We start from the raw sequence: 26,682 nt of genomic DNA on the forward strand, positions 1-26,682 counted from the left end.
TTGCAAAATAGATGGGCCTCATATATTGAGAATTCCTTCATTGTTACATAAGAATTGCTACAATAACATCTTCTCCTAGTGAAGGATTCACAAAGAATTCCCTTTCCCAATCAGGTGCTTGGATAGATTAATCATGACCTACTATTTCCTTGACATGTTGAGACACTTCCTCAACTTCTATTGTCCATTATAAAGGATCCTGCTTAGCTACCATTTGCATTGGGTAGAGCAACTGAGAAGCCAAAGGTATGAATCTTGACATATATCTTACCTTATAAATGAAAGTCATAAGCTCCTTAGTATTTGTAGGTGACATTAAAGTGACCAAATGTTTAACCTTTTCAAGATCTGGCTCTGCTTTATTTTTAGAAGCCACATGACCAAGAAGTTTCACTTTTGGTTGAGTTATTTTACATTTTTTGGATTTAATTAGCATCCACAACTATCTATTCTTTCGAATATCCTCCTTCCCTCAAACACAACAAAAACTTAATGCTTTTGTATTTCTAATGAAAATAATTATTTCTTTTCTCTCTTTTTCCTTTCTCTTTAAAAAAAACAACCTTAATAATGTAATTTAATGATTAGATTAATTAGGTGTGGCAGTGCTAGCTATGTAGGATACTGTGAGAAGAAGGATGAGATGCATGAGATGGGATTTTTCTAGCACAAGTTGCAATTGCACCCTGTCACTCACTGGCTCTATAGTCTTCAACTTTTCTAGTATACTTCTGTATTAACATCAGCATTTCTTGTGGCTTACAGCCAACTGATGCCATCATAGGTTGTGTTAATTACACCCTAGTTGAAACATGTAAATAGACAAAGATATCCAAATTTGCTCCTTGCCATAGTTATTGCAAAGTTGTTTGTACTATTATTCACAAGGTAGTAGTCTAAAACTGACCAAACATTTCTACTTACTTGCGACCTTTTTCATCCTAATCATGTGCCCCTATAGTCTTATATCATGCTCCATGTCTCGAAAGCATGACCACTAATTAGGCTAGCTAGCTTCCTTAAATGTGATAAACAACCTCCCTAATAATCAACACTCCAGCCCCTTCACAAGTTACATAGCCAAACCCCAAAAAACAGCACCTTCCCCATACTTGCGTCATCCTCTTTGAGATGGCATCATCTCCACTCGATTGGCTTTCTAATCAGCAGTGTGGCATGCTACACCGCCATCCTGCTATCACGTGGGCTAACCCTAGATACACAGCACTAACTCTCTGTCCTTCTCCAGCATGGCATCCACCTCAGTTATCTCGCTCCAACAAACATATGTTAGATGACTACCACCTCAAGGATAGCGCTACTGCTTTAAATGCATATGGCATCCATCTCTTGTATAGATAGGTTGAGCCTACACAGCCACCTTTCTGAGCAGCTAACTGCTCATCTGGAGGCTGCATGGTTATCTCATGAGTAAATCATCTACGTAGAGAGGCCGTCAAAGTCTGCTGATGATCTGTGCTTTCAGCAATGGCAACCACAAGAACAAGTCCAGACTTATGCCCTTGAAAAGGAACAGTTCCTTCATCAATCCATGTGTTCAAATTAGCATATACAGAGTCACGAAGAGAAGTACCCACTCTCGACATCGTTCCACCATCACCAAAGATGTCATCGTGAAACACAGAAGCCACCACTGATAGAGGATTTCTTAACCTTAACACGAGTGCTTAGGAAAGCTGATGTACGCAATGTTTCTTGAGTTCCGCCTATCAGTTTCTTCTTTGTTATACTTAGCACAAGTGCAGTCTGATCTTATGCAGCTGCAATCGCAATAATATGATACCCCATATCCTAGCGGTGATGTATACCCTCGCTTGAATGTAGAATATCAAGCTCCCCCAATGCTACTTTAGGGTGAAGCTGGTAAAAACCAAAAAGACAACACACTTCATCTCCTCGCAATAGAAATGTCCAAGGCACGACCTTTGACATGACCTAAATTTGATTTTGAAGAAGAGATGTTTGAGAGTGTAGTCGCTTGTCATACACTAGATGAACCCTTTGTGCTTTGCATTTGCTTGTAACTTTAAGAATATCAAGTAGTAAGAGCTGGCTATCCCCTCAATTTGCAAAAATATTGGAGATATCCTCATCTTTGGCTATCCATGGAGCATTATTATATATGTGGCCCTTTTGCAAGAGTCACGATCCATTAGCATCGAGCATCGGCTTAACAAGAATAATAAGTTCCAAGTCTCGTTCTTCTGATAGGAAACTATTTTTCATATATACTTGCCTTGATACCATGCAATGTGTCCTAGCAAAAAAAAATGCATTTGAACATGAACTCCAAGCTTAATCACGCATGATTTGAAAAGAAGTGCAAATCCAAAATCCATGCCATGCAATCACACAATCAATGCAATACGTGAAAAGAAATGAATGCAGTGAAGGAATAATTGCTAGCGTACCTACAAATGCTTGTGCATCATGCAAGATACAAACACGGTTTCTTGGTTAAATTATGATTCTTAACCTCACCTCTCAACACTCAGCAAAAAGAATAATTGTTGTACTCCACTCATCCTCCCATGTCTCATAGTAACTTCAAAAAATAGTAGTCCTCATGATGTTGACTAAGTAAACAACCCATCTCACAACTTAAGGGGTCCTTTTCATGACCCCCAATCTCACCCAACCACCTTTCCCACTCGTCCCAAGGTTTCTAATTTAGTGATAAACATTGTAACTCTCGTGCATGCAAAGAGCAGTGCGTGCACAATGAAGGTGCTCTTTCAAATGCATGTGCATCTAAAATTTACTGCATATAGCTGTAGCTGGTATCATGCCATGCTAGTGGTCAACAATAATGCAAAGATCAGTGCACCAACCCAACACATGGCATGGAGGTAATTGAAAAACTTTAGGAAATGACACCCAAGTGCAGTGCACTCGACAAGTGTAATATGAAATGCTCATGAACCCATAATCCCTATGGTGTGCAAAGATATTGACAAGAAAAAAATAGTTGATTTAGGATGTTAAGCAAATACAATCAAATTCCAACTCAAATCTGTCCAGGAAAGTACCAATCTCGACCAAGACTATCAAGCTTTCAAGCACTATAAATCCAAAATAGATAAATGGTCATGCAAACAATTAAACACAAAAATTCCAACCTACTTGATGTTTTACTAGGGCTTTATAGATTACATGAAAATGTGTGACAATGGTTGGATTCTTTGTGACTCAACCACCCACGAACCTTATTACTACATGAAACATGCATTAGTACATGAAGTCCTCTAACTATTATTAACACTGGTCCTTTGAACTTGGATGCAAAGAACCAGGAAAGTAGGGACACAAAGCACTGTGAGAATCGAGATGCAACACACCTAGTAGTTGTAAAGAGACAATTACAAATGACCCTTTATGCACACTTCCTTTGTCTTACATCTCTACATTAGATCGTGCTCACCACTATCTATACACACACAAACATCATAATTATCTAAGGCTTAATAAAGCATTTAAAGAGAGAGAAGGACAAGAATACAAAAGAAACGACCGTGATGGCAGATGTGCATGTGTCCTCCATGGAGCCTCTTCACCCTTTGCTATTGTTGATGCAAAAAGCGCAAGCCGCATCACTTGTGTGATCCAATAGTTGGCAGCCTTCTCCCAACCATGATCCCATTATATTTTATTATTAAAATAACTAAGGTTTATGTGAAAGCCTTTAAGCTTTAGAATTTTCATTTTAAACATATCTTTATTCTTACCATAGCAAATATATTTATCTAGCTATGCATGTTTTGGATTAGCTATTCTTTCTTGAATTAGGCAAAAAAAAAAAACTCATTTCATGTAAACATAGCCTCCTACCCCTATAAAATCGTGACCATAAGCTCCCATGCAAGAAAAGAGTCCATCCTTGGTCCCAACAACAATGAGACTAGAAGTGTTGAGTTTTCATTGATTGTGGGCTTTGGATAGACTCTTATTCTTTGAAGATTTTCTCTCATGCTTGAGCTCAAGAAAAATCATACACAAGAATGAGATATTCTAGTCATTTTACATATTATGTACATAGGATTTCTAGGGTGGGTATGTTTATCCAATTTTAAGTCCAAATATCTCTCTTTTACATGCATGTAGCTCTTACATTAATGGCATGAACTTTTCTCATGATGGCTAGACCTACATATACATGACTCCAAGGGATATTATAGTTTTCATGGGGGTAAGATTGGCTCTCACATTTACAATAACTATTCCCCATACATTGCAAGTGTTTTAGAATTGAAGTGATATAGTGAACAAGTCTCACGAATAGAAAATGAATAAAGATAAAAATTTGTGGGACACTGAGGCCTTAAATGTCTCTAGAAATTTTTGTATTATTAATTTATACTCCACCTTAATCTCTTCTTGATATTTCTAGCTTTAGCTCTTACTATTTTAGCAATTACTACTTATGAGAGATACAATGTATAATCATTCCAACAACTCCTCATAGCCTTGGAAGCTTTATTCACACTTTTGACACTAGTAAAAATATTATTTTTAGTAACATATTTAATGGATTCCATTTTTAGAAATTCTTGAATGTGATCAACATTATGAAGCTCTCAAAATTGAGAAGATTCCACCCTACAATCCCATTAAACTCCATGCATGCCTCTTAACACTAGTCTTGTAATTTGCGACAAAAGTGGCTACGTGCCACTTAAGTGGTTCATGCCCTATTTGAGTATCTTCAAAATAATATTTCCATATAATACCAAAATTGGATCGGACTCTATCCATGTTCTTGGATAGTAGAATAGAGGGCTTGGAACAAGCTTCAAGTGGAAATCAATTTTTTACAAACATTGTATATTTAAACTTGCATGAAAATCGGTTAAAATAGCACTTGACAATGCTATTTGGAGCTCTTGAAAAAGTTGATGGTTTTTATTTAGTTGTAATTCTCTTAATGAGAATGCATTTCATACATATATCAAAGTATTTTTTATGAAATTCATAGCCTAATTTAAATTTTTTTTGAGATGGTTTTGAATTAGCAGCACTAAACATGTTTTATTTTTTGTAGACATGGTCTCAAAGGCGGATATGAAAATATACACTTTCTAGCTTTTTTTGACTCTTTCTATCTTTTTTCCAACTATTATATTGTGTTGATCACATATTACTAGAACCCTTTCTTCTTAATCTTTCTCATTTGAAGAAACTAAATGCTTTGTAGAGGGTCCAAATTGCCAGAAAAGTAGCTTTTCTACTAAAGAATATTGTTAACCCTACGATTACTAAACTTGGATGCTAGAGAAAGCACCTTTCTCACACTATATGCAATTTATGGACATCATATTTGAATAGTGTATGTAGATTTGGAAAAGATAGACACATAAACATGGCATGCAAAGAGAACCATCTTATTCAACAAGAAGCTAGTTGACCATGCTAAAAATAAAATAAAATTCTATTTGTAGACAACTAAGCAAGAGAGAATCTAGCTCTTTTAGCGTAGGGGCCCACTGAATATGATAACATTTTTTTTCTAACAAACTTCTAATAGTGTGGAATATATCAAGCCTATTATAGTTTTGATCATCTTGAGAGCTCATCATTAGAGGGGACCTTTCCCATGAATTATAGAATATAAAATTGGAGTCTATATAAAAGATTTTTTATCAAAATTTTCATGTGCTTTGTGTATTCCATCATTAGAAGATTTGAAATCTCAACTAAACTATTTCCTCTTACATCATAATTCACTTCTCATAATGCTTGAGAATATCATGAACAACGATGCTAGTAAGAAAATAAAGATTAAAGGGATCAATGAGATTTTTCTAAATATACTTTTGATTATGCTAAGCAATTATTTGCTAGTTTCCTTTTAAGAAGCAATGATGATATATGTGGAAGCCAAAAGCTCTAGCACTTATGCTATTGCTCATGAAAAATAAGGCTTTTGATGTCAAAGAAAACAATAAATTAATCACAATTAAACTTGAAATATTAGAAGAAAATTTTTAGTTTGAGTGAATACTGTGAGAAACACCTATAAAGTAGAAGCATAAGGATCTTATCATGTTTTCAAGTAAGAATTGTTGTTCCCTAAACACTAACATGTGCAAACATTATTTGACTCTAATAAATCATGTAATCTCCATAATTTAGATTTAATATTTCCAAGAGTGAAATATGGAGATTAAATCATATACTACGAGATGAATAAGGAAATAAAATAAAAAATAAATAATGAGATAAGGTAATAAATGAGATCTAATTATCTAGATGGAGTTGTTATTTCATCATGATAGAAAGTGGACCATCATTTTTGTGAAAGCAAGTAACTAATCACTTACATGAAGACAATATCATTTTTGCTTATATATCAAATCAATTTTTTTGTTAAACAAAAATCACACTACTAATAGGTAATCATTCTTTTTGTATGTCCATTATTAATTAAGGATACATAGAATTCTATAGTTTGTAAAAGGAATCCTACAAACTTTCCAAATTATGTTAAGTAGATTTGTCTATATCTCATCTCTCTCCAAAAAAAATTCATTTCATGCATTTGCATGTTAGATATATGTCTATTCTTCCTTTTTATATGACAGTGACATTAAGCTTAGCTAGTTGTCAAAAATTTACATTCACATTTCATCATACATTGTAGATACTTTTGGTACAAGAACTCAATGTTATTATCTTCTATCTCCATTATAAGTTCAAAACATAGGTGTAACTCTACCACTTCATGTGCAGGATCTCATTATTCAAAGGTACAATCTCACAAGTCAATATGACAACCCTTGGATAGTCCTAGGAGGATCATACTCTGGTGCACTAAGTGCTTGGTTTAGAGTTATGTTTCCACATCTTGTTCGAGGAAGCATTGCGAGCTCTGGAGTTGTCAATGCTATTGAAAATTATGAGGCATATGATATACAAGTAGGCAATTTGAGCCATTGATTCTATTGTTATTAGTAACTTTATGCTTAAATTTCATAGTGTTAATGGGCATTGTTCAAACATATGCATGCATGTAAAATTAAGTTTGTGTGTGTGGATTCCTTAAGTCCCTTCATGAGTTTTTTCCATATTGCACTAAGCCAAAACCTACCATATACTATAAGGCTTGATATATTTTCAACACTATATGCCTTAAAATCTTTCAAGCCTTGATCTAAACAATGTTCTTGCTAGTTGGATGACAAAACTGCAATGTGATATTCAATATGGCTATTTTTGGTGACCAAGGCAATCTCTCTCTCTCTCTCTCTCTCTCTCTCTCTCTCTCTCTCTCTCTCTCTCTCTCTCTCTCTCTCTCTCTCTCTCTCTCTCTCTCTCTCTCTCTCTCTCTCTCTCTCTCTCTCTCTCTCTCTCTCTCCTCCACACGCACACGCACGCGCACACGCACATGCATACACACGTCTGCGTGTGCATGCATGTGTGTGCATGTGTTGTTTATGTGTGTATGTAGTTAGGAAGAAGGAAAAGAAGATTTGATAAGAAGGGACCTCCCAAGTTTGCATATCTAAAAATGAGCTCTTTGTCATTTTTACACATTATATACATTTTCTTTCTATTATATGAGCATCCTCAACCTTTTAGTCCTTACCTCCCACATTTGCAATGCCCCATTTGTAGGATAGGCCTTTGCAGATACAAATTTTTCAAATGCAAGCATGAGATTTTCTTTTTACCATACATGGTATTTTAATATACTCAAGCTTGTTGGACATTCTAGTATTGCCTAAAAGTTTATACAATTTGTAAAAGGTTAGTTTGACACTGTATTTCATGCTAAACATACTTTCCATGTTGCAAGTGTAACAAAATTACCTCTAAAATGTTGTGGACTAGTGGTAGGACTAAAATATGAATAAAAATAGAATTTAAAGATATATCCAACCTTAAATGTTCCCAAAATTTAATCTTTTATATTTCATCTCTTGCCTTGGTCTCTTCTTGCTATTTCAAATTGATGGCCTTGACTTATGATTTTAGCAATAATTATTTCTAGCAGCTATACTATATTTTATAGTCATTGATGCTTTTTGTAACTTTTGGTGACTTTGGAAACATTTTAAACCTTTCTAAATTCAAAAACTATTTTTTTTCATAATTATTATTTCTAGCTGCTACTTTTCCCTAGTTAGTGAAATGCATTAATGTTTGCCCCCTCCTAGATGAGTGCTAGTCTCTTCTGGCACTCTTTGTGGATGGCAACACATAGAAGTGCCACTATAGACTACAAATGATGGGAAAAAGATGTAAGCCTATGGACCACCACCCACATACCTAGTAACTTGTTGAAAAGATTTACAATATCTGGAAGATCCAAGGAAATCAAGGATTTCATAATTAGATCATCCATTAGAATCCCAATGTACATGCCCATTTTAATAAGCTAGAGAATTCTCTCAAAAAATAAACTGAACATACCATTTTCTCAAGGGTAAAAAATATATATGACAGAATCCTTATCTATCATATCATTTCTAATTGATCCAATTGAGAAAGCTACAACTCAAGGTAAGGGCTTAAATTCTCATCCATAACACAGAACATAGTTTGAACCATGTAGATTGTGGTTGCAACCTAGACCCCTATAAGGTTTCTTACATGATATCCAAATGATTGGCCTAATAATGTGTACTTAAAAATAATACTGTAGTAGTCATTTATGTTTTCTACATATATATTCATGAATTGGTGTATATAGCTCAAAAGAGACAAGACCCCATGTGCATGTTTACAAACATCTTTGTGCATTAGACTCTATGGGCATGCCCATTTGAAGGGGTCCCTATGATGGCATGCATGCAAGAAATTTCACACACTTACCCAAGATGCATGCTTATATATGCACAAATAAAGATTTTTTTAGTACTTTTTCTTGACTTGGTACATAAATTAATGGTTTTTAAATATTGTCATTTCTTATTCCCATGGATACAATAGTAGGCTTACTCTTTATCAACTACTTCTATGGCAAAGCCTACTATATAATACACCAAAAGAACCATGGTCTTGCTACATGCATGATAATATATGCATTTTTGATAGGTTGAGCTCTATATTTTTCATTAGACAAGGGGAAATTGACACAAATTTCTTAAATTTTTCTAGCTTGGAGAATCAATGGGACCTATATGTGGCAGCACATACATGAATATAACAAAGACTTTACAAGAAGGACTCACCAAGAATGCAACCTACATCAAATCACTTTTCAATGCCACTGAGGTTAGTTTGTTTTTTCTTTTAGATTAATGATAATTTGGGAACTTATCAATCCAATACATTTCTCTTTATCTCATTGCAATACATCTCTCTCTCTCCCTCCCTCCCTCCCTCTCTCTCTCTCTCTCTCTCTCTCTCTCTCTCTCTCTCTCTCTCTCTCTCTCTCTCTCTCTCTCTCTCTCTCTCTCTCTCTCTCTCTCTCTCTCTCTCGCCTATGTGTCTCACAAATGAATGAAAAAGTGTATTGCCTTAACATAACTGTACATATGCCACAAATATGTGAGCCAAATTAGAGTGTCCACCCATAATTTGAATTTTCCATGTTTAATAGAAGTAGTTTCTAATGGTTAAAGATCAAAAGTAGGAGTTGATGGTTTTGCAACATAAATATTGGACCTCTATTTCATTCAGATAATCATTCCGATTCTTTTGTTCAATTTGATTGTTATTATTATTATTGGATATTTTGTGCTAGAATAATAAACTAGACTAAAGAATCCACGTTGGATATGGTTCATTCTCTTATTGAGTTGCATTGAAAATTTAGGATATTTTGGTAAATAATTTGGAATTTATTTACCGTTTCATTGCACAAAATTTGAAATGACATGAAAGATAGTTTACAAGGATGTCTTTGTGTCTTTTAGATTAATGATAATTTGGGAACTTATCAATCCAATACATTTCTCTTTATCTCATTGCAATACATCTCTCTCTCTCCCTCCCTCCCTCCCTCCCTCCCTCCCTCCCTCCCTCCCTCCCTCCCTCCCTCCCTCCCTCCCTCCCTCCCTCCCTCTCTCTCTCTCTCTCTCTCTCTCTCTCTCTCTCTCTCTCTCTCTCTCTCTCTCTCTCTCTCTCTCTCTCTCTCTCTCTCGCCTATGTGTCTCACAAATGAATGAAAAAGTGTATTGCCTTAACATAACTGTACATATGCCACAAATATGTGAGCCAAATTAGAGTGTCCACCCATAATTTGAATTTTCCATGTTTAATAGAAGTAGTTTCTAATGGTTAAAGATCAAAAGTAGGAGTTGATGGTTTTGCAACATAAATATTGGACCTCTATTTCATTCAGATAATCATTCCAATTCTTTTGTTCAATTTGATTGTTATTATTATTATTGGATATTTTGTGCTAGAATAATAAACTAGACTAAAGAATCCACGTTGGATATGGTTCATTCTCTTATTGAGTTGCATTGAAAATTTAGGATATTTTGGTAAATAATTTGGAATTTATTTACCGTTTCATTGCACAAAATTTGAAATGACATGAAAGATAGTTTACAAGGATGTCTTTGTGTTGGTAAAAAAGTTTATAATATTTAAAATTTAAGATCAAATGCAAGAAAAAAGGGAGATTTAATGTTGCATTATTTAAATCTAATAATCTACTTTTTGGCAGCTCAATGATGGTGAATTTGCTAGCTTTCTTGGCACTTTTCCAGCAAGTAAGGTAAGAAAATAGTTCTATGGTGGTTTTTACTATTTAAGAATGAACAAAACAAAAAATCATGTTCTACATACTCCACTCTTCCATAGAGATAATTTCAAATGCATAGTCATAATGTGATTAGCTCTAAATCTTCACCTTGGTTTAGGTTTTAAAACACAACCTTGTTTAGATATTTTGATTAGATATGATAGTCTAGACCACAAAGAACATGCTACAAGTTGTTTCAAAAAAGGGGAATTAATTGGTATAAAACTCAATTAATTCAACTAAAAAAGAGTTAAAATGATCAAGGCTTTCATGTGATTATGCATTTGACATTATTGTAAAGAGTGGAAAGACAAGATATTAGTTTTTTTTTCTTGAGGAAAAATAAGAAAGATATCAGTATATTGGCTTGGTATAAAATGTGTAAGAGACTTATTTTTCTTCATCATGGAGTAATAAACCAAGTCTCTTTCATCTTTTTCTCCTTGCATAGCTTCAATGGTTGCCTTCTTATCTCTCTCTTTTTCTTGTCTTTCTTTCATCTTCTAGTCTTTTACTCTCTCGTTTCTCTCTCTTCTACAATCTTATTTCTCCTCTTTTTTCTCTCTCAATTATCTTATTGATAAGTGGTATTAGAGCTTTAATCTTTGATCCATTTTTATCCATTCTCACATCCACTTTTCACATATTTTGTTTCAAATAATCTATTTTATTACAAGAGATACAAAATAGAAATACAAGCTTTGGGAATGACCAGTAGTCACTCTACAAATAGTAGACACCATATCTAGAGGTATTCACTCAAGATTTAGATACGTTTTATAGGATACAAGATCAAAATGGTAGGTTTTCCACCACGAGGTTTAGTCCTTTTGAAGGACACCTTGGAGAAAATGAAGGTTAAAATGTTTGGTTGCAGTTAGAACTTTCTCTACTTTTCAAACCAATACTTTTTTCTCTTCCTTTTGAAGCTTTCTTTCAAGTTTTCATGGTGGAATCATCTTAGATCTCTTCTCTTCCCTCATGGAGACATCATCTATTACCTTAACCTTGTGCCAAGGACTCCTTATGTGATCTACAACAATTTCATAACACTTGTTAAAGTGTTTGGAGTGGAGAAGCAAACAATTACATCAATGCATTTTGCAGTACCTTTGTGCTAATCTACACAGGCCTAATAGGGAATCTGAATAAGCAATCACTTATCTCCAGTCTTCTTCAAAATCAAGCACCAACTCCAAGCTATTTTCCATAAGTTTTGAACTCTATTTGGATTTATCCTATCATCTTTCTCCTTACAAATCCTAAAAGACAGCATGGTAGCCATAGCCTACGTCTTCAAACTCTCAAATCCTCAACCAAGGCTTCTTCGACAACTTCCTTGCTCTCTTTACTTCAAGATACTTGCATCAACCTTGAAGGTTATCAAGATTTAAAGCATTCTTGCAACTGGAATAGCTCTTCGAGTTAAGCTTTGGGACAATCATTGATTCCAGGCGTTTCCTTGATACTCATGTATCATTTCTTATGGAGGAGTATTGGAAGAGTGCTTTGGAGCTATTATTGAAGCTACAAAATCAAGAGATAAAAGCATTGGCTACATTTGGTACCTTCAAGCTTCCAAGTACTCATTGAAGAGATACTTCTTCAAATTTCCCTTTTAAATATCTATAATCCATTTTCTTAAGCCACATTATCTTTCATATTTGGAATGCTTCATTTTGAAAATCATGGAGTCCAATGTCAAACATAGTAGCACTTTTCCATATTCATGATTCCATGATATTCTAATTTGTGTGGTTTGCTTAATCCTAGATCTTTTGTACTTAGCCTATTGATTAATCCCAAGAATTTATAAAAGGGTAAGTTAGCAATTTATCAAGTCATTGATTACTAAGGTAATATCTCTTCCTAATCTATTGAATCCATCCATTTTCATGCACATCATCAAAGGCTAAAATGTTCTTTTAGATCAGTGCATTTTGTCTTTTACATAAGAATGCTACTACCATATTAAAATACCGATCAAGAAAAAAGATGGATGTTGGATAAGGTAGCAAAAAAAAAGGGAGCTCGCCCTCCCTTGCTACTTATAGATCCAAAGAAGTACACAACCAAACTTGAGGTGGAACTTTGCACACCTCTCTATGATCTAAAGCTTTAGAGCTCCCTATTCACCATTTTATTCCTCACATAGGTATCTACATGTGGAGGATTGAAGAAGAAGGCTTTGTTGAAGAAATATAGCATTTTCAAGCTCCTAAAGGGATTCAAAGGTCATTATAGGCACTAAACAAGAAGTCACAAGTGCTATAATGTATTTTCATGTCATATATAGGTACTTTAGGATATTTTTGAGCTCCTATAGATGGAATATAGGTCCCATATGTTATTACTGAGTAACTAGATGTCCAATAGGGATTCCTATAAGGTTTAGAGACTTTAAATAGGGTATGGATGGTGTTTTTACTCTAAAATAGGGTTCCCAGAGGCTTTAGGATTGTTCTAGATAGTCATAGAGATTTGTTTTTAGGTGTTTTTTCCTTTATTCCAATAGAGAAATTCAAATAGCTCATCTCAAAGAGGGAATTACACTCTTTGATTTAGATAAAAATTTGTAATGTTAGACATTGATCTTAGAATTTATAGGCATTTTAATGAGTAAAAGTCAATTGAACAACATCTAAACATGGTAGGCAACATGGATAAAAGTAAGGTAAATGAGGATCTACAACAACAAATCAAGGACTCAATAGCTGAGAATACTCAAGGGGATCATCAAGAAGATTCACAAGAGCATGGAGCCTATAGGAATCTCAATGAAAACCTTTGCAACTATGAAACTCGTCATGAAATTTGACATCATGAGTTGGTGAAAGTGCCCAAGTAACAGTATTCTATTGTCAAGGATGGATCTAGCAATAAGTTGACATACATGTTTTATAGACCATATAGGATCATTAATCATGTGATTGGGCTTATCACCTGGAATTCCCTTTCTCCACAGATATTCACAATCATGTCTGTGTGAGTTAGCTCAATCATTTTATTAGGGCTCAAGTAGAATATGTGGAAGAGATAACACCCATATACAAAGAGGGCATGATTTAGTACATTCCTAAAGAAGTTATAGGATATCATGAAAAGAAGCTTTAATAGATCTTGATAAATTTTGGGGTACATTATTAGATGGTGGAATCTAACCCTTGAAGAAGCTTCTTGAAGAACAACATAAATTTTTAAGAGTTTCCTTATCATCAATATGCTATTTTGGCTGAAGATTACCTAAATTTGGCCCCTATTTTGGTGTAAATAATCCTAGACAACATTCTATTTTAGAATAGTTTTTACCTTTCATTGATCGTCGCACCAAAGTGAAACTCGTATGGATTGAAAGCACATGGAATTACTTCGTTTTGATGTATAGAACACTTGATTTAAGAAGCCTACTAAAAGCTATTCCACATTTAGTACAATAGGGTCTATAATAGATAAAAAGCTACCTATTATTTGTAGGAGTACTTTCAAGAAGATTTGGTGGCCAATATATAAGAGGATTACTCTTAAAGATTTGATTCCAATCAAATTCTTTCAGATTTTTGAAGATTCTTTATATCCTTGTAATACTGAAATAGAGTAGTACTATGCCATCTCCACAATTTGACCCATTGTAATAGTCCCTTGTTTGCTTTTTAGGGCAAAAACCTTTGGATAAAAATGTAAAGAGTGGAAAGACAAGATACTAGTATGTTGTTTTTCCAAACAAAATAAGGAAAATACTAGCTACATTGGCTTGGTATAAGAGGCCTAAGAGACTTACTCTTTCAGCATGGATTAATAAACTTAGTCTCTTTCATCTTCAATTGATCCTCGCATAGCTTCCATGGCTATCTTATTTTTCTCTCTCTTCTTCATGTCTTTCTCTCTCATCTTCTAGTCTTTCTCTCTCTTATTTCTCTCTCTTCTATAGTCTTCTCTCTCCTCTTTCTTATCTCTTAACTCTCTTCTCCACATATTGATGAATTGAGACTATCATGCTCATGTCTACATGAACCTAAATTAGGCAACAATGGTGAAAATAAAATATTTTGCATATTAATAGATACATGTGAAATAATAATTTTCCAAAGTTTTAGCATGGGGATGGCTAGATTTAGAGTAGTAACATCAAGATTTCTCTTTAGGGTAACCATGTTGAAATCATATGCCTAATCATGCTATATTCTAAGTAACATACTAATGTACCCTATTTGTCCACATACAAAGATTGAAATCCTTGCTCTAACTAGATGCTAAACTTGGATGCAAGCTCTACAAGGTATTCTGCACATTGATTGTATAGTCAAGCAACCCATTAGAAGGTCTATGATGCCAATAATTAATTGTTGTCTCACAAAAACAATTAGTGTTTTCAATGACGATGACCCACAACTCTATCATGTTGTTTTAAGGTCTTCTAGTGGTTAATTGGATATATATCAAAGTTGATAAGTCATCACAAAAAGTGAATTTTAGTTTAGAGGAACCTATAATTCAAATATTTCAGGTGTATAGAAATCAAGGTCTCTTCACACATACTAGCTAAAATTATTATATGTTCACAATATGTAAATTTCAAATAATTTTCGAGCAAGATAATTTTGTTGTAGTCTTTTAAGGTTAGCCTCATCATACTAGCATTGTTTAAAATTTTCTCCTTTTGAGAAGTACCCATACTAATTGAAAAAAATAAAGAAGCAATGTGTGTGCTCAAAGGATCATAGTATCTACTCAACATAAAATGTTTAATGGATGTTTGTAGATTCAATACGGTAATCCAAAAGATGCTTGCGAACCTCTTATTGAAGCAATTAACTCTGGAGATGACATTATGGTAATTATTTTTCAAATTTTTTATTATACTAAAATTTATCATGTATTGGGTTTGATTTCTTACATTTAATCTTTTTAGGAAGCCTATATTGGAATGATTAACTCTTGGTCGACTGGTGATACCACTGGTTTCAGTCTAAATATATTACAATCAACAGACATTACAAATAGTGGTAAGTGATTGATTTTCATGGGTTTGGACAAGTGATAAATATTCTATAAAGTTCTACAAAGCTTGTACTCAAATCCTTTATCCTATTTTGCACTAGTCAAATGTTTTTTTTGTGCTCCAACTTATGCATCTTAGTAGTGCAAAATTGAAAGTATAAGACATATTTAACAAAAGGATATCTCGATATCTTATCTTGAGTCAAATCCCCAAAGCATTGCCATCGCTGTCAAATTGCCATCTTTGCTTGATTTCCATATGAAAGAATCTTATATACTAGCAAGTTTCATGCATATCTTAAATATGTTGATCTATTTATAGTAAATATTGGAAATTTAATATAAAACTTTTCCCTTCACACATTAAAATAGAGAGTATAAAGGTTCACATCTTTGAAAGAGTTAGTTGTGATTTGCAACTTGAATAGTTCCATTAGATTGAACATCTAAAATTGATTGCATTATTGTTATGAAAGTTGTCTTAGCCTTCATAGCCAATTGATCAAATGCTATTATGATATTATGTAGCTCGTCTTTGGGTTTACCAAACATGCACAGAGTTTGGATTTTTTGCGACAGCTGCTTCGAGAAACAATGTCTTCTTAAGACAACTAAACCTAAAGTAAGTTATTTAGAGTAAAAGTAGAATATAGCTACATTGATATCATATACTAAAATGACATGCTCATTCTAGTCTTTGAGTCTTCCACTTGTTTCAATTGATGTTAATTTAGGTCTTCTGAATATTTGTATAAAGAAATGAATCCAACATAAAACTTGAGAGTCTATATTATGTTAAGGTATCTAAAACATGGATGACAATTTTTTCATCCCCATTAGAAAATTGAGCCATGAAAATTTGTGTTTTAGGATAATTTTAAAAAGTCCTTCATTCATTGGCCTTTTATGCCATCATCATATAAGTGATTTGAAGCACCAATAATTTACAACTTAATAATTTGAGCTCAAACCCTCAAGCTTTGATCAAGCATCATGCATATTGCACTTGAGGGGATTCACTCTGTATAAAAGAGACATGACACATACAAGCAAAGAGTGCTAGAAAAACAGCTATTTATGACTCATGTAAGAGAAGTGTGTTCACATTTTTTATTTACAAAATTTAATGATAAAAACAAGAATACAAAAGTAGTAAGAGTTTGACAATGAGGGCCTATAACTACCATATACACTTATGTACCTTTAGAAAATATCCCCTTACTTGAACCTTCTTGATACTATAAATTGCAAATGGTCAAACCCCTTAGGTCACATGTGTTGAGCATGTGTGCATGCATTCACACATAGAGGAATGCACATGCTTGTTTGTGTGCACACATGTACACACACACACACACACACACACACACACACACTCTCTCTCTCTCTCTCTCTCTCTCTCTCTCTCTCTCTCTCTCTCTCTCTCTCTCTCTCTCTCTCTCTCTCTCTCTCTCTCTCTCTCTCTGTGTCTTTTCATATTTCAACTATGATTACTTTGTTGCTTTAAGTTGCTATATCTTGAAATATATTGACCCCTACTCACTCTACTAGGTTTCTTAGATCTTTGAATTGGTTGAATGCATTTTTAAAAACTTCCTACTAACACACACACATACACATGCACAAGTATATATATATATATATATATATATATATATATATATATATATATATATATATATATATATATATATAGGGGGAGAGAGAGAGAGAGAGAGAGAGAGAGAGAGAGAGAGAGAGAGAGAGAGAGAGAGAGAGAGAGGCTAATTGTACGTATATACTATGGAAATACTCAAGGTTTTATCTTGACATATGTGAGGAGTACTTTGGAGATAGCTCAACTAAGCCACAAATAGATGTGACAAACACCTTATATGGTGCAACAAAGATTGCAGGTATGAACATTAATTTGTCAATGTGAAACTAGGAAATATGACTAGAGATTATAGGTATGAACATCAATTTGTCAATATGAAATTAATCAATATGGCTTGTTGATCTATAAGAAATGACAAAATGAGGGGCTAAAAAATAGCATTCTTTTTTGTAATTATGAATTTTTATAATCTTTAATAATAGTTGGCATGCCCTTCTATGGTCACTCAAGTTGTGGGATTTCCTCTAAAGAGCTTGTGAGAGCATGTAAGAGAATACGTAATAGAACCATAAGCCAAACCATTTTATGTATATTGAATACAATCAAGAAATGATAGTTAGATTATCCTTGATGAGCCCCCAAATGTTACTTTGATGGGAAAAAATACTCTTGAAAGTATTGAGCTAGAATTTGGGGTATATCACCAAACGAAACATCCATAGGCAAATGCACATACTATTTATACATGCATCTATTTATTGTACTCATTTATGTAAACATCAAGTGATTGGCCTTAAAATTTCAACATTCTAAGCCCCTTCAAACTATCAGGGCGTTTGAGTATGTTGAATGTAGTCTCATTCCTTCTGTATGTAAACTTAACTTATAACACATAGCAAGAAACATTATTAGCTTCTATTGGGTAGGGAAGGTAAGGAATATGCTATGATGATATCCCTATATTATTCATAAACTCTCATATGGCCCAAGCAATCTAGATTCCTTAAGGGAATCAATTTCTCTTTCATTAATATTCCAAGTATTAGGTAGATATATTCTCATATTGGTAAAAATTATTACAAGTTGGAACCTTGAGTATCACGAACAAGTTGTCATCAAGAAAAGCTTATACATTAGGTTGCCCTAGTCCTTTGAATTTCTTTTGAAGCTTGAACATTTAATAAAAAAGTGAATCAAACGTTAGCCAAAGGGAAATTGGCTAAAATTGGCATCCTTCCCTTAAACTTCTAATCAAATGGGTGCCTTCCACAAGGCTTTAGTTGGGGGTGGGGGCACTAAATCTTTTTCCAGCACAAAGAAATCCTTTAATGTTTGATGACTTATCTTGCAAATACCAATTTGGTCAAAGTGAAAAGTGGATAAAATCTCTTTCTCAAAGACAAGAGATTGAATGAAGTTTCATAATTAAGTGCTTGATCCCATGAAAGGATGGTAAGACATTGAGAATAATTTGTAAGTTTTCATTTCCTTGTATGCATACATGTTTGACTAAATGTCGATTAATCTTGAGTATAGGTACAGGATGCTTTGCTAGCATTTAAATGATCCTTTATGTGAATCATATTAAATTTAGTCTACTCATCTTGAGAAATGAGGCCCTCCTCTTAATGTCTTGACATCTTCCCTCTTATCTATGTATTATTCCACAATTCTAGGTGTCCTTTTCATTTTCAACAATAATCTTCTTAAGGATTCCAATGAATCTTTGTGCTATACGCTTGCCCATGTGTTGAAAAAAAAACCGTTAGTATGGAAGTAAATTATAGACAATTAAAATGACGTGCATTGTTTAGAGAGAGCCATGTTTATTTAAAAACATGTCAACTCCTTTAGGATGTTCTTGATTTACTTGAAGACATTTGATGATGATGTCTTAGTCCTTAAAGGATTCAACAGAGGTTCTTGTGATGTAGAGCATGTCCACTACCAACAAGTATAGAGTTGAAAAATGTGGAGTAAATCTTCCATAAGATTTTGTCTTGGAAGTGTATTGTAGTATCTAAATACTCTTTCGATGAAATTATTATTTAAGAGATATAAACCATCCCCATTGTGTTAGAAGTATAGCATGAGAACCCTATGCCAAGAAAGGGTGCATGAGGGAAGGTGACCTATGAATAGACTAGAGGATAGGGAAACCCTAGCCCTAGATCACTTAGAGGCTATATAAACATTGTCAAAGGTCACTTCACTTTGATGAGAGAGTGTACAGATTGCACTTTCACGAGAAACTTAATAAGCAAGATCTTCTTCTTGTACTTTGTGACATCTCTTTTTCCTCTTGTGCACACTCTTCCATGTTGCAACTCTCATATTTCAACATAGTATCAAATCCATCTCTAATCCATTAAGCTTCCCCTAACTTCCTCTCAGCTAAAGTGCATATCAAAGTTCCATTTTTCATGTTATCCTCTCAACCTCCATAGCTAGTTTTAGACCTGCAAACATTGAAGGAGTTAGTATGGCAAAAGAAGGGCATTTAAGCTCATGGTCTCTTCTAAAGACTTCTTCCCCACCTCAAGTGTAGCATCCGATCACCTCAAACCTTGACATTGGTTACGTAGCAGGAGCTGGGCATTGTGAGATTCATAGATCTAGCACAATCTCGGACAGGATGATACTTCACAGCTCCTCATGCCCTAGTAGATAGGGTGCAATAGTGGTAGCTAACATAGGGATTTACTAGTCCCCAAAGAGGCCTAACTCTACTTAAGAGGGTTTTCCAAAATTCCTTCTCTGTTGCTCACACTAAGTGACCTAACTATCAGTCTTCATGGTTTTTAGAGCTTGAAAGCTTCAAGCTCACTTCTTTCAACCTTAATCATCCTAGTTGATACTAAGATTTATTCTAATAACTGAGTAACCATGTCTAGAGTGCATTGTAGATCTAGAAGCTCCATCTCAAAATTGGACACATTTGGTGGACATCATTAAGTCCATCAAAAGACCAACATTTCACACCTCAAGTGCGGCATAAACTATGAGATGAGTGTTTTTAAGCACTAATGCTAGTAGTCATTGCTTGTGATGTTAACCAAAAATCTGAATACTAAGTCTGAGACGTGAACTCTATTTAGCATTTTAGCACAAACTGCTTATCTCACTAAGCAACTCTAAGAGGCTATGTGTAAAACTGTAAACACATAGACCATGCCATTGTGTCTCTCCAAATGTTATCTTGTTGATTTTTTAATCAGATTTTAAATCACTTTCAACCTATTACTTATTTGATTTAAGCATCATCTCATTTTCTTCCACTTTTATTGCTTGTTTTGTAAAGGATTAGACACTACCATTGCCTCATGCAATCAATAAAACCTTCTTATCATGGCCTATGTTGATGTAAAACCTCAAATCTTCAAGTTTGATGGGAGAGATTTCCATCCATGGCAGATATTGGTGAAATATAAAATGATGGTAAGGGATTATTGGTCCTTCATCAAAGGGACCAAGGCCATTGACCAAGCCAACCCTATAGATATAGAAGTTGATGGAGGAGCCCAAGCCATAATAATGTTGCACCTGCATGAATCCTTTACTCTTAAAGGCTATAAGGAAATTCTTCCCAACTCTTGTAACTACTCTAACAAATGAAATGTGAGAAGGATCAAGCAAGAGAGCATGGAGGTGAGAGCTATGGCGGATGGAGCAAGAGCAAGAAAGAGAGAGACTCCAAATGTGGAAACTCCAACAGTCACAGTGTGTGACTGGCCTTCTCTTTATTCAAATTTCACTGAAAGAATAAAGAATGAAGTGACAATGATGGGTGTCTGCCACCTGCAGTGTGCAGGTGTGGGTACTGTTAGTGTAGCAATACATGGGCGACTAGGCAGATGTACCTTTACCCCCAAAAACCTCCCACTTAAAGGTGGATCTGCCTCAGTGAGGAGTGAGAAGAAAAAAAGAAAAAAAAGACAATACAACATGTACATAGATACAAGAGGATGAGGAAAGTCGTCATCTTATCCACGCCCATCAACTTCCTACGGAAGACAAAGCGCTCTGTAGAGAGGCTTTTCATGAGCAAGTTTGCAAGATTTTGGTCTTTTGAGATCTTGACAAGGTCAACAGTCTTGTCCTCAATGACCCCACAAATGAAGTGATACCTCACCTCAATGTTTTTTGTCTTCGCATGGAAGACTGGATTCTTGGCCTAACTAGATAGAACTCATAGATTCTGAATGCAGTGTAGGGATAGCATTTACCAAGGTAAAAAACAACCAAACAACCCAACCAAATGGCCTCCTTGCAAGCCTCATTGTGGCTGCAACATACTCAGCCTCTGTAGTAGAAAGGGTAGTGCATTTCTACACCCTGGATATTCATGAAACAACACCTCCAGCAAAAGTGAACACATAGCCAGAGGTGGGCTTCCTAGTATCTGCATGTCCTGCATAGGCAGAGTCAGTGTATCCCACGACTCCTGTATCTTGGCTGCCATAACTTATGCACATATTAGAAGTGCCCTTTAGGTACCTCATGATACCCTTCACAGCATCCCAATGCCTCTTTCCAGGTGTAGCCATATAACATGCCACAACATCAATTGCAAAATCAATATCTAGACAGGTGGCGATCATGGCATACATAAGACTGCCCACTCCAGATGCATAGGGAATCTTGGCCATCTTGGCCCTTTGCTCATCTATTTGTGGAAAATCTACATATGATACCTTCACATGAGAAGGCAATGGATAGCCAATAGACTTTAGGTCTTGCATACGAAAGTGCTCAATGACTTTATGAATGTACTCTCTCTGTGATAGATAGAGTAGTCCTTGATGTCTTTCACACATAATGCGCATACCAAGAATATGAGAGGCATGTTCCAGATCTTTCATCTCAAAGCTCTTCTTGAGCTGAGCCTTAAGAGCATCTAGCTCATCATGAGCTTTCTCTGCCAAAAGCATGATATCCACATAGAGTACCAAAATCAATAAAGATCCATCACGGTGTCGTGTTGCTACGCGCACACCGTGTAAAAAAATCTAGAATGTGGCTTCCTTTTAGATTTAGAGAGCCAATGCCACTTTAGGCATTAGTATTAGTGTCCATGGTTCAAAATATTTGATTTTTTTGGACAAGTTTTTAGTCAATTTTTGATATTCTAGATATTATCTCTTGTAAAAATCCATAAAACTATAGACAACTTCTAGATTAGGAGGACATGTAAAAGAAAGCATGTATCTTTCAGCCAATTTGAGAGGATTTTATGTAAAAAGAGAGATTAGCAAAATCACACGATGCGCAATCATTGTTTTCAGGCAGTGAACAACACTCTGAAAGTGGGAGAATAAAGGCAAGCAGCCAGGCTACAAATTGCAGTCTGACATAGAATCTGCAAAATCGATCTCAAATGAGTCCCAGAAGAACAAATTCTAGGAAGAGGCGAAATTCTTGGAACTGCTAAACGTGAATTCCATGATATAATTATTAATGTAATCAAAAGGAAAAGACAATATGTTGCTGATGAAGTTGAAAAAACAGTGCATGCTTTTTTGCAAGTTCTTCGAGTTTTTGTGTAGGATGAAGAGAAGCTGATTGCACAAGGAATTCAGCTTGAAGTAGTTAAAGAATTGATTGCAAAAATTGAAGCTGAAGATAAAGAAAGAATGGATGCAAAAATTAAAGAAGTGAAAGCTGAAAATGTAATGGTCGACTGGTCCAAACTAGTTGGGCAGCCCATCTCTAAAAAAGAAGGCCGCCTATAACACATGCATGAGGAAGAAGAGGCTCGGTTCATTCCAAGCAGTCACTACTCCCGTACACATTGGGCAAGAGCAACAATGGAGACAGTCGTCAAAATTGGAGAAAAAGAAACACCATGTATTGCACTCTTAGACCATGGCTCGGAGATAAATGTCATGGCAAGGAGTCTCTATGAAAGTGGTGGATGGCCCATAGATATTGATCCAGGTTGGCAAATGAAAGCTGCAAAAAACTCTTCTGGAGAGTTATATGCTGCATGTCCTAATGTGCAGGTAACTATTGGAGACATAAATGACAATTTTCACTTTTTTATTCAAGGCTCTTGTAGTTACCCTATCATTCTTGGGCAACCTTTCATTTCTGAAGCCCGCTTGGAAACAAAAGCTCTTGATGATGGTTCTTCCTGTGCTCGAATCCAAAGCAAGGATAATGAACGAGCTCTGTCCAATTTCTTACTGTGTGTGTTAACATCACCGAAACAGAGATCGTCTATGTGATTATCCTGTGCCTCCTAATGCCCAAGAATTAAAGGGTTTTCGTGCGTCATGTAAAAAGATTGAACCTCCTTATGCTACAAAAACTATGCCTCTAGCAAATTTTTATGTATGTATAGCCAATAGTATGGGCTGTTATAAGTCTCTTCCGACCATGGCTAAGGCTAGAAGAAAATATTTATGTCATGTAAAAAGAGAGCTGAAAACTTATGACATGATGGCTGAAAATGAAGATATTTTGGGCATTTTTTTTGGACTGATTACTATTGGCTGAAATATATGCAGCTGCTCATGTAGAAAATCTGGCTGAAAATCAGTCCATAGAAGTATGTACATTGGATTTTTATCAAATAATTCAAGAATTTGTTGAACATGAAGACAATGGTTTACTCAACAAGGTTGAAGCACAAGTGGAGACAAAATACAAGACAGTGGATAAGAAAGTCAAACCTGTGGCAGTCCCATTGCCTCCTGAAAGTGAAGGCTCATTGATAGGGCAGCAAATCAGCCAAGTCTTCATGATCCTTCCAACATTGGTCACAAGTTCACATCTGAAAGTATAAAAGAGCTCAAAATAGGTGAAAATTCTTTCCTTTCGCCTGCTGAAAAACACTCTCTTATGCAAATGCTAATGAAACACGAAAAAGCTTTTGCATTTCAACTAAGTGGAATAGGCTATGTGGATCCAAATATTGTGGCTCCTATGGTCATTTTTACGGTCCCACATGTGCCTTGGAACCTCAAGCCCATTTCTGTTCCAGGGGCACATCTGCCCAAATTATTGGAACTTCTAAATGAGAAGATCAAAATGAAGATTTTAGAACCTTCTTCAGCACCTTACTCAAACCGATAGTTTACTGTGCCTAAGAAAAATGGATCTTTATGATTCATTCAAGATCTACAGCCTGTCAATCGTGTCACAATCCGAAATGTTGGTTCGGGTCCAATTGTTGATGAGTTTGCTGAAGCTTTTGCAGGTAGAGCAATTTATTCTATGGGCAACCTATATTCAGGATATGACCAATTTCAGCTTTCATTAGAAATTCGAGACATTACCACAATGAAGACACCTCTTGGATTGGTCCGCATGTGCACTCTACCACAAGGTGCAACAAACTCCGTAGCCCATATGATGAATCCCATGCACAAAGTCTTAAGGGACTTTATTCCACAACTTACTCTTCCATTTCTTGATGATGTACCTATCAATGGATGTGAAGTCAATGAAAAGAATGAGGAGCTTGACGAAGATGGTTGCAGGACATTTGTAGTTAACCATATTCATGATTGTGACAGGATTTTGACAAGGCTAGAAGAGGTACATCTTACCCTTTCTGGAGCTAAGTCGATTTTTGGAATAGAAGAAGTCCTAGTGGTCGGTCATCTATGTGGCCCCTATGGATGCAAACCTTCTCCAATCAAGATAGATGCCATCAGCAGAATGCAAGAAAAATGCACAAATGTTTCAGAGGTGAGAAGATTTCTTGGCACATGTGTATTCTATCTCATATGGATACCACATGTTGCTCATGTAGCTGAAAATCTTTATCAATTATTAAGAAAAGACAAAAGATTCTCTTGGAATAAAGAGCATACTCTCACTATGCACAAATTAAAGAAGTTGTTAATTTCAGCACCCACACTCAAAAGGGCTGACTATTCAAATGGTCAACCCATCATCCTTACTGTGGATACAAGTCCCATTGGGATAGGATGGGCTATTGGCCAAGAGGATCTTGAAGGTAACAGATATGCAATTCATTTTGGAGAAAAGGTTCTCAATGAACGTCAAAGAAGGTATGCACAAGTAAAAAGGGAATTGTGGGGAGTTGTAACAGCATTAAAGTGTGATCGTGAATACTTTATAGGTACTTCCGTAGTGGTAGAAATTGATTGTCTTCCACTCTTGGGCATGATTACCAACTTCTCTACACCCAACATTGCTATGTTAAGATGGATTGCATATATTAAGTCTCTCAACCCCGGATTAAAGCATATTGCAAGAAAGGCGAATCCACTTGTTGACATGCTATCATGTGCAAGATATGACAATGAAGAAGAGTTGATGGAAGAAGATGAAGCTAAAGAATCTATACTTGCTGAATTTCATTCCATGGCTGCTGAAAATACCTTTTTAGTTACTACATATACTAGTCAAAAGCTGAAAAAAACAGGATGGCCAACTAGAAGCCAACATGCTCATTGCATTGCTCAAGTTCTAGTTCATTTCCTTGAAGAAGATTATGAAGAAGATTGGCTAAAGATCGGCCAATATTTGAGCACAATGAAGAAGAAGGAGACTTGGATTGATGAGGAGTCCAAGCATATCAAGAGGAAAGCTTATGGCTTTTTTTCTTAAAGAAGGACATCTATGGAAGCACGCAAAGAAGAAGAAAGGAGCACCTGTTGTCCGAGTTTTAGGTAACAAAAGATTGCAATAACAGGTAATGAAGGAATTTCATGAAAGCTTATGGACTCACCATAGAGGCATATGGCAAACCTTTAGTAAAGTCAAAGAAAAATATTGGTGGAAAAACATGTATCGGGACATAGCACATTTTGTTGAAACCTGTTATGTGTGTCAAATGTATTTTATGGTCAAGCATCGAGATGGGTTACAACCAACTTATCCTTTGTCTATATATTATAGATGGGTTATTGATCTTGTAACCATGCCTACAGGAATATGGAATATGCGGTATTTAGCACTTGCAAGAGAGGATCTAACCAATCAAGTTGAAGGCAAAGCCTTAACAACCAAATCCACTCAAGCTGTTTGTCGTTTTTTACTTGAAGAAGTGTTTTGTAGATATGGTTGTGTGGATAAAGTAACTACAGATAGAGGAGAGTTGGATGCCGATGAGGCATGCAACTTCTTTGCTAAATTGGGTATTAATTGGCTTTAACATCATCCTACAACCCTGAAGGCAATGGAAAGAGTAAGAGAGGTCATCAACCTATTCTCAAAGCTCTAGCAAAGTCTTGTAGAGGAAAGATCAAAGAATGGCCTAAAATGCTACCTTTTGCATTATGGGCTGACCAGACTACTCACAGTTCAGTGAGACTGACTATATGCCAGCTGAACTTATGCATGGACATCAACCAATTATACCAATTGAAGAATCTATTCTCACATGGAGTCTTTTACC

General features: G+C 35.4%; 1 protein-coding gene across 4 annotated transcripts in view; it reads left to right on the forward strand.

Moving 5' to 3' along the window:
* The window catches only part of LOC148026165 (putative serine protease EDA2), a 61,145-nt gene that overhangs the window by 18,803 nt on the left and 15,660 nt on the right, over positions 1-26,682 (forward strand). For 3 of the 4 annotated variants that reach the window (XM_087692201.1, XM_087692202.1, XM_087692204.1), the window contains 7 exons: positions 6,748-6,933; positions 9,118-9,234; positions 10,637-10,687; positions 15,474-15,545; positions 15,624-15,717; positions 16,241-16,334; positions 17,510-17,607. In XM_087692201.1, the coding sequence (XP_087548327.1) occupies positions 6,748-6,933; positions 9,118-9,234; positions 10,637-10,687; positions 15,474-15,545; positions 15,624-15,717; positions 16,241-16,334; positions 17,510-17,607 (712 nt within the window). The remainder of the gene's footprint in view (positions 1-6,747; positions 6,934-9,117; positions 9,235-10,636; positions 10,688-15,473; positions 15,546-15,623; positions 15,718-16,240; positions 16,335-17,509; positions 17,608-26,682) is intronic. The other variant, XM_087692203.1, reaches the window with a different exon arrangement.

This window comes from Lygodium microphyllum, chromosome 14 (assembly GCF_053477565.2).
Source record: "Lygodium microphyllum isolate KBCC chromosome 14, Lygodium_microphyllum_v1.1.10, whole genome shotgun sequence".
Lineage (NCBI taxonomy): Eukaryota > Viridiplantae > Streptophyta > Polypodiopsida > Schizaeales > Lygodiaceae > Lygodium > Lygodium microphyllum.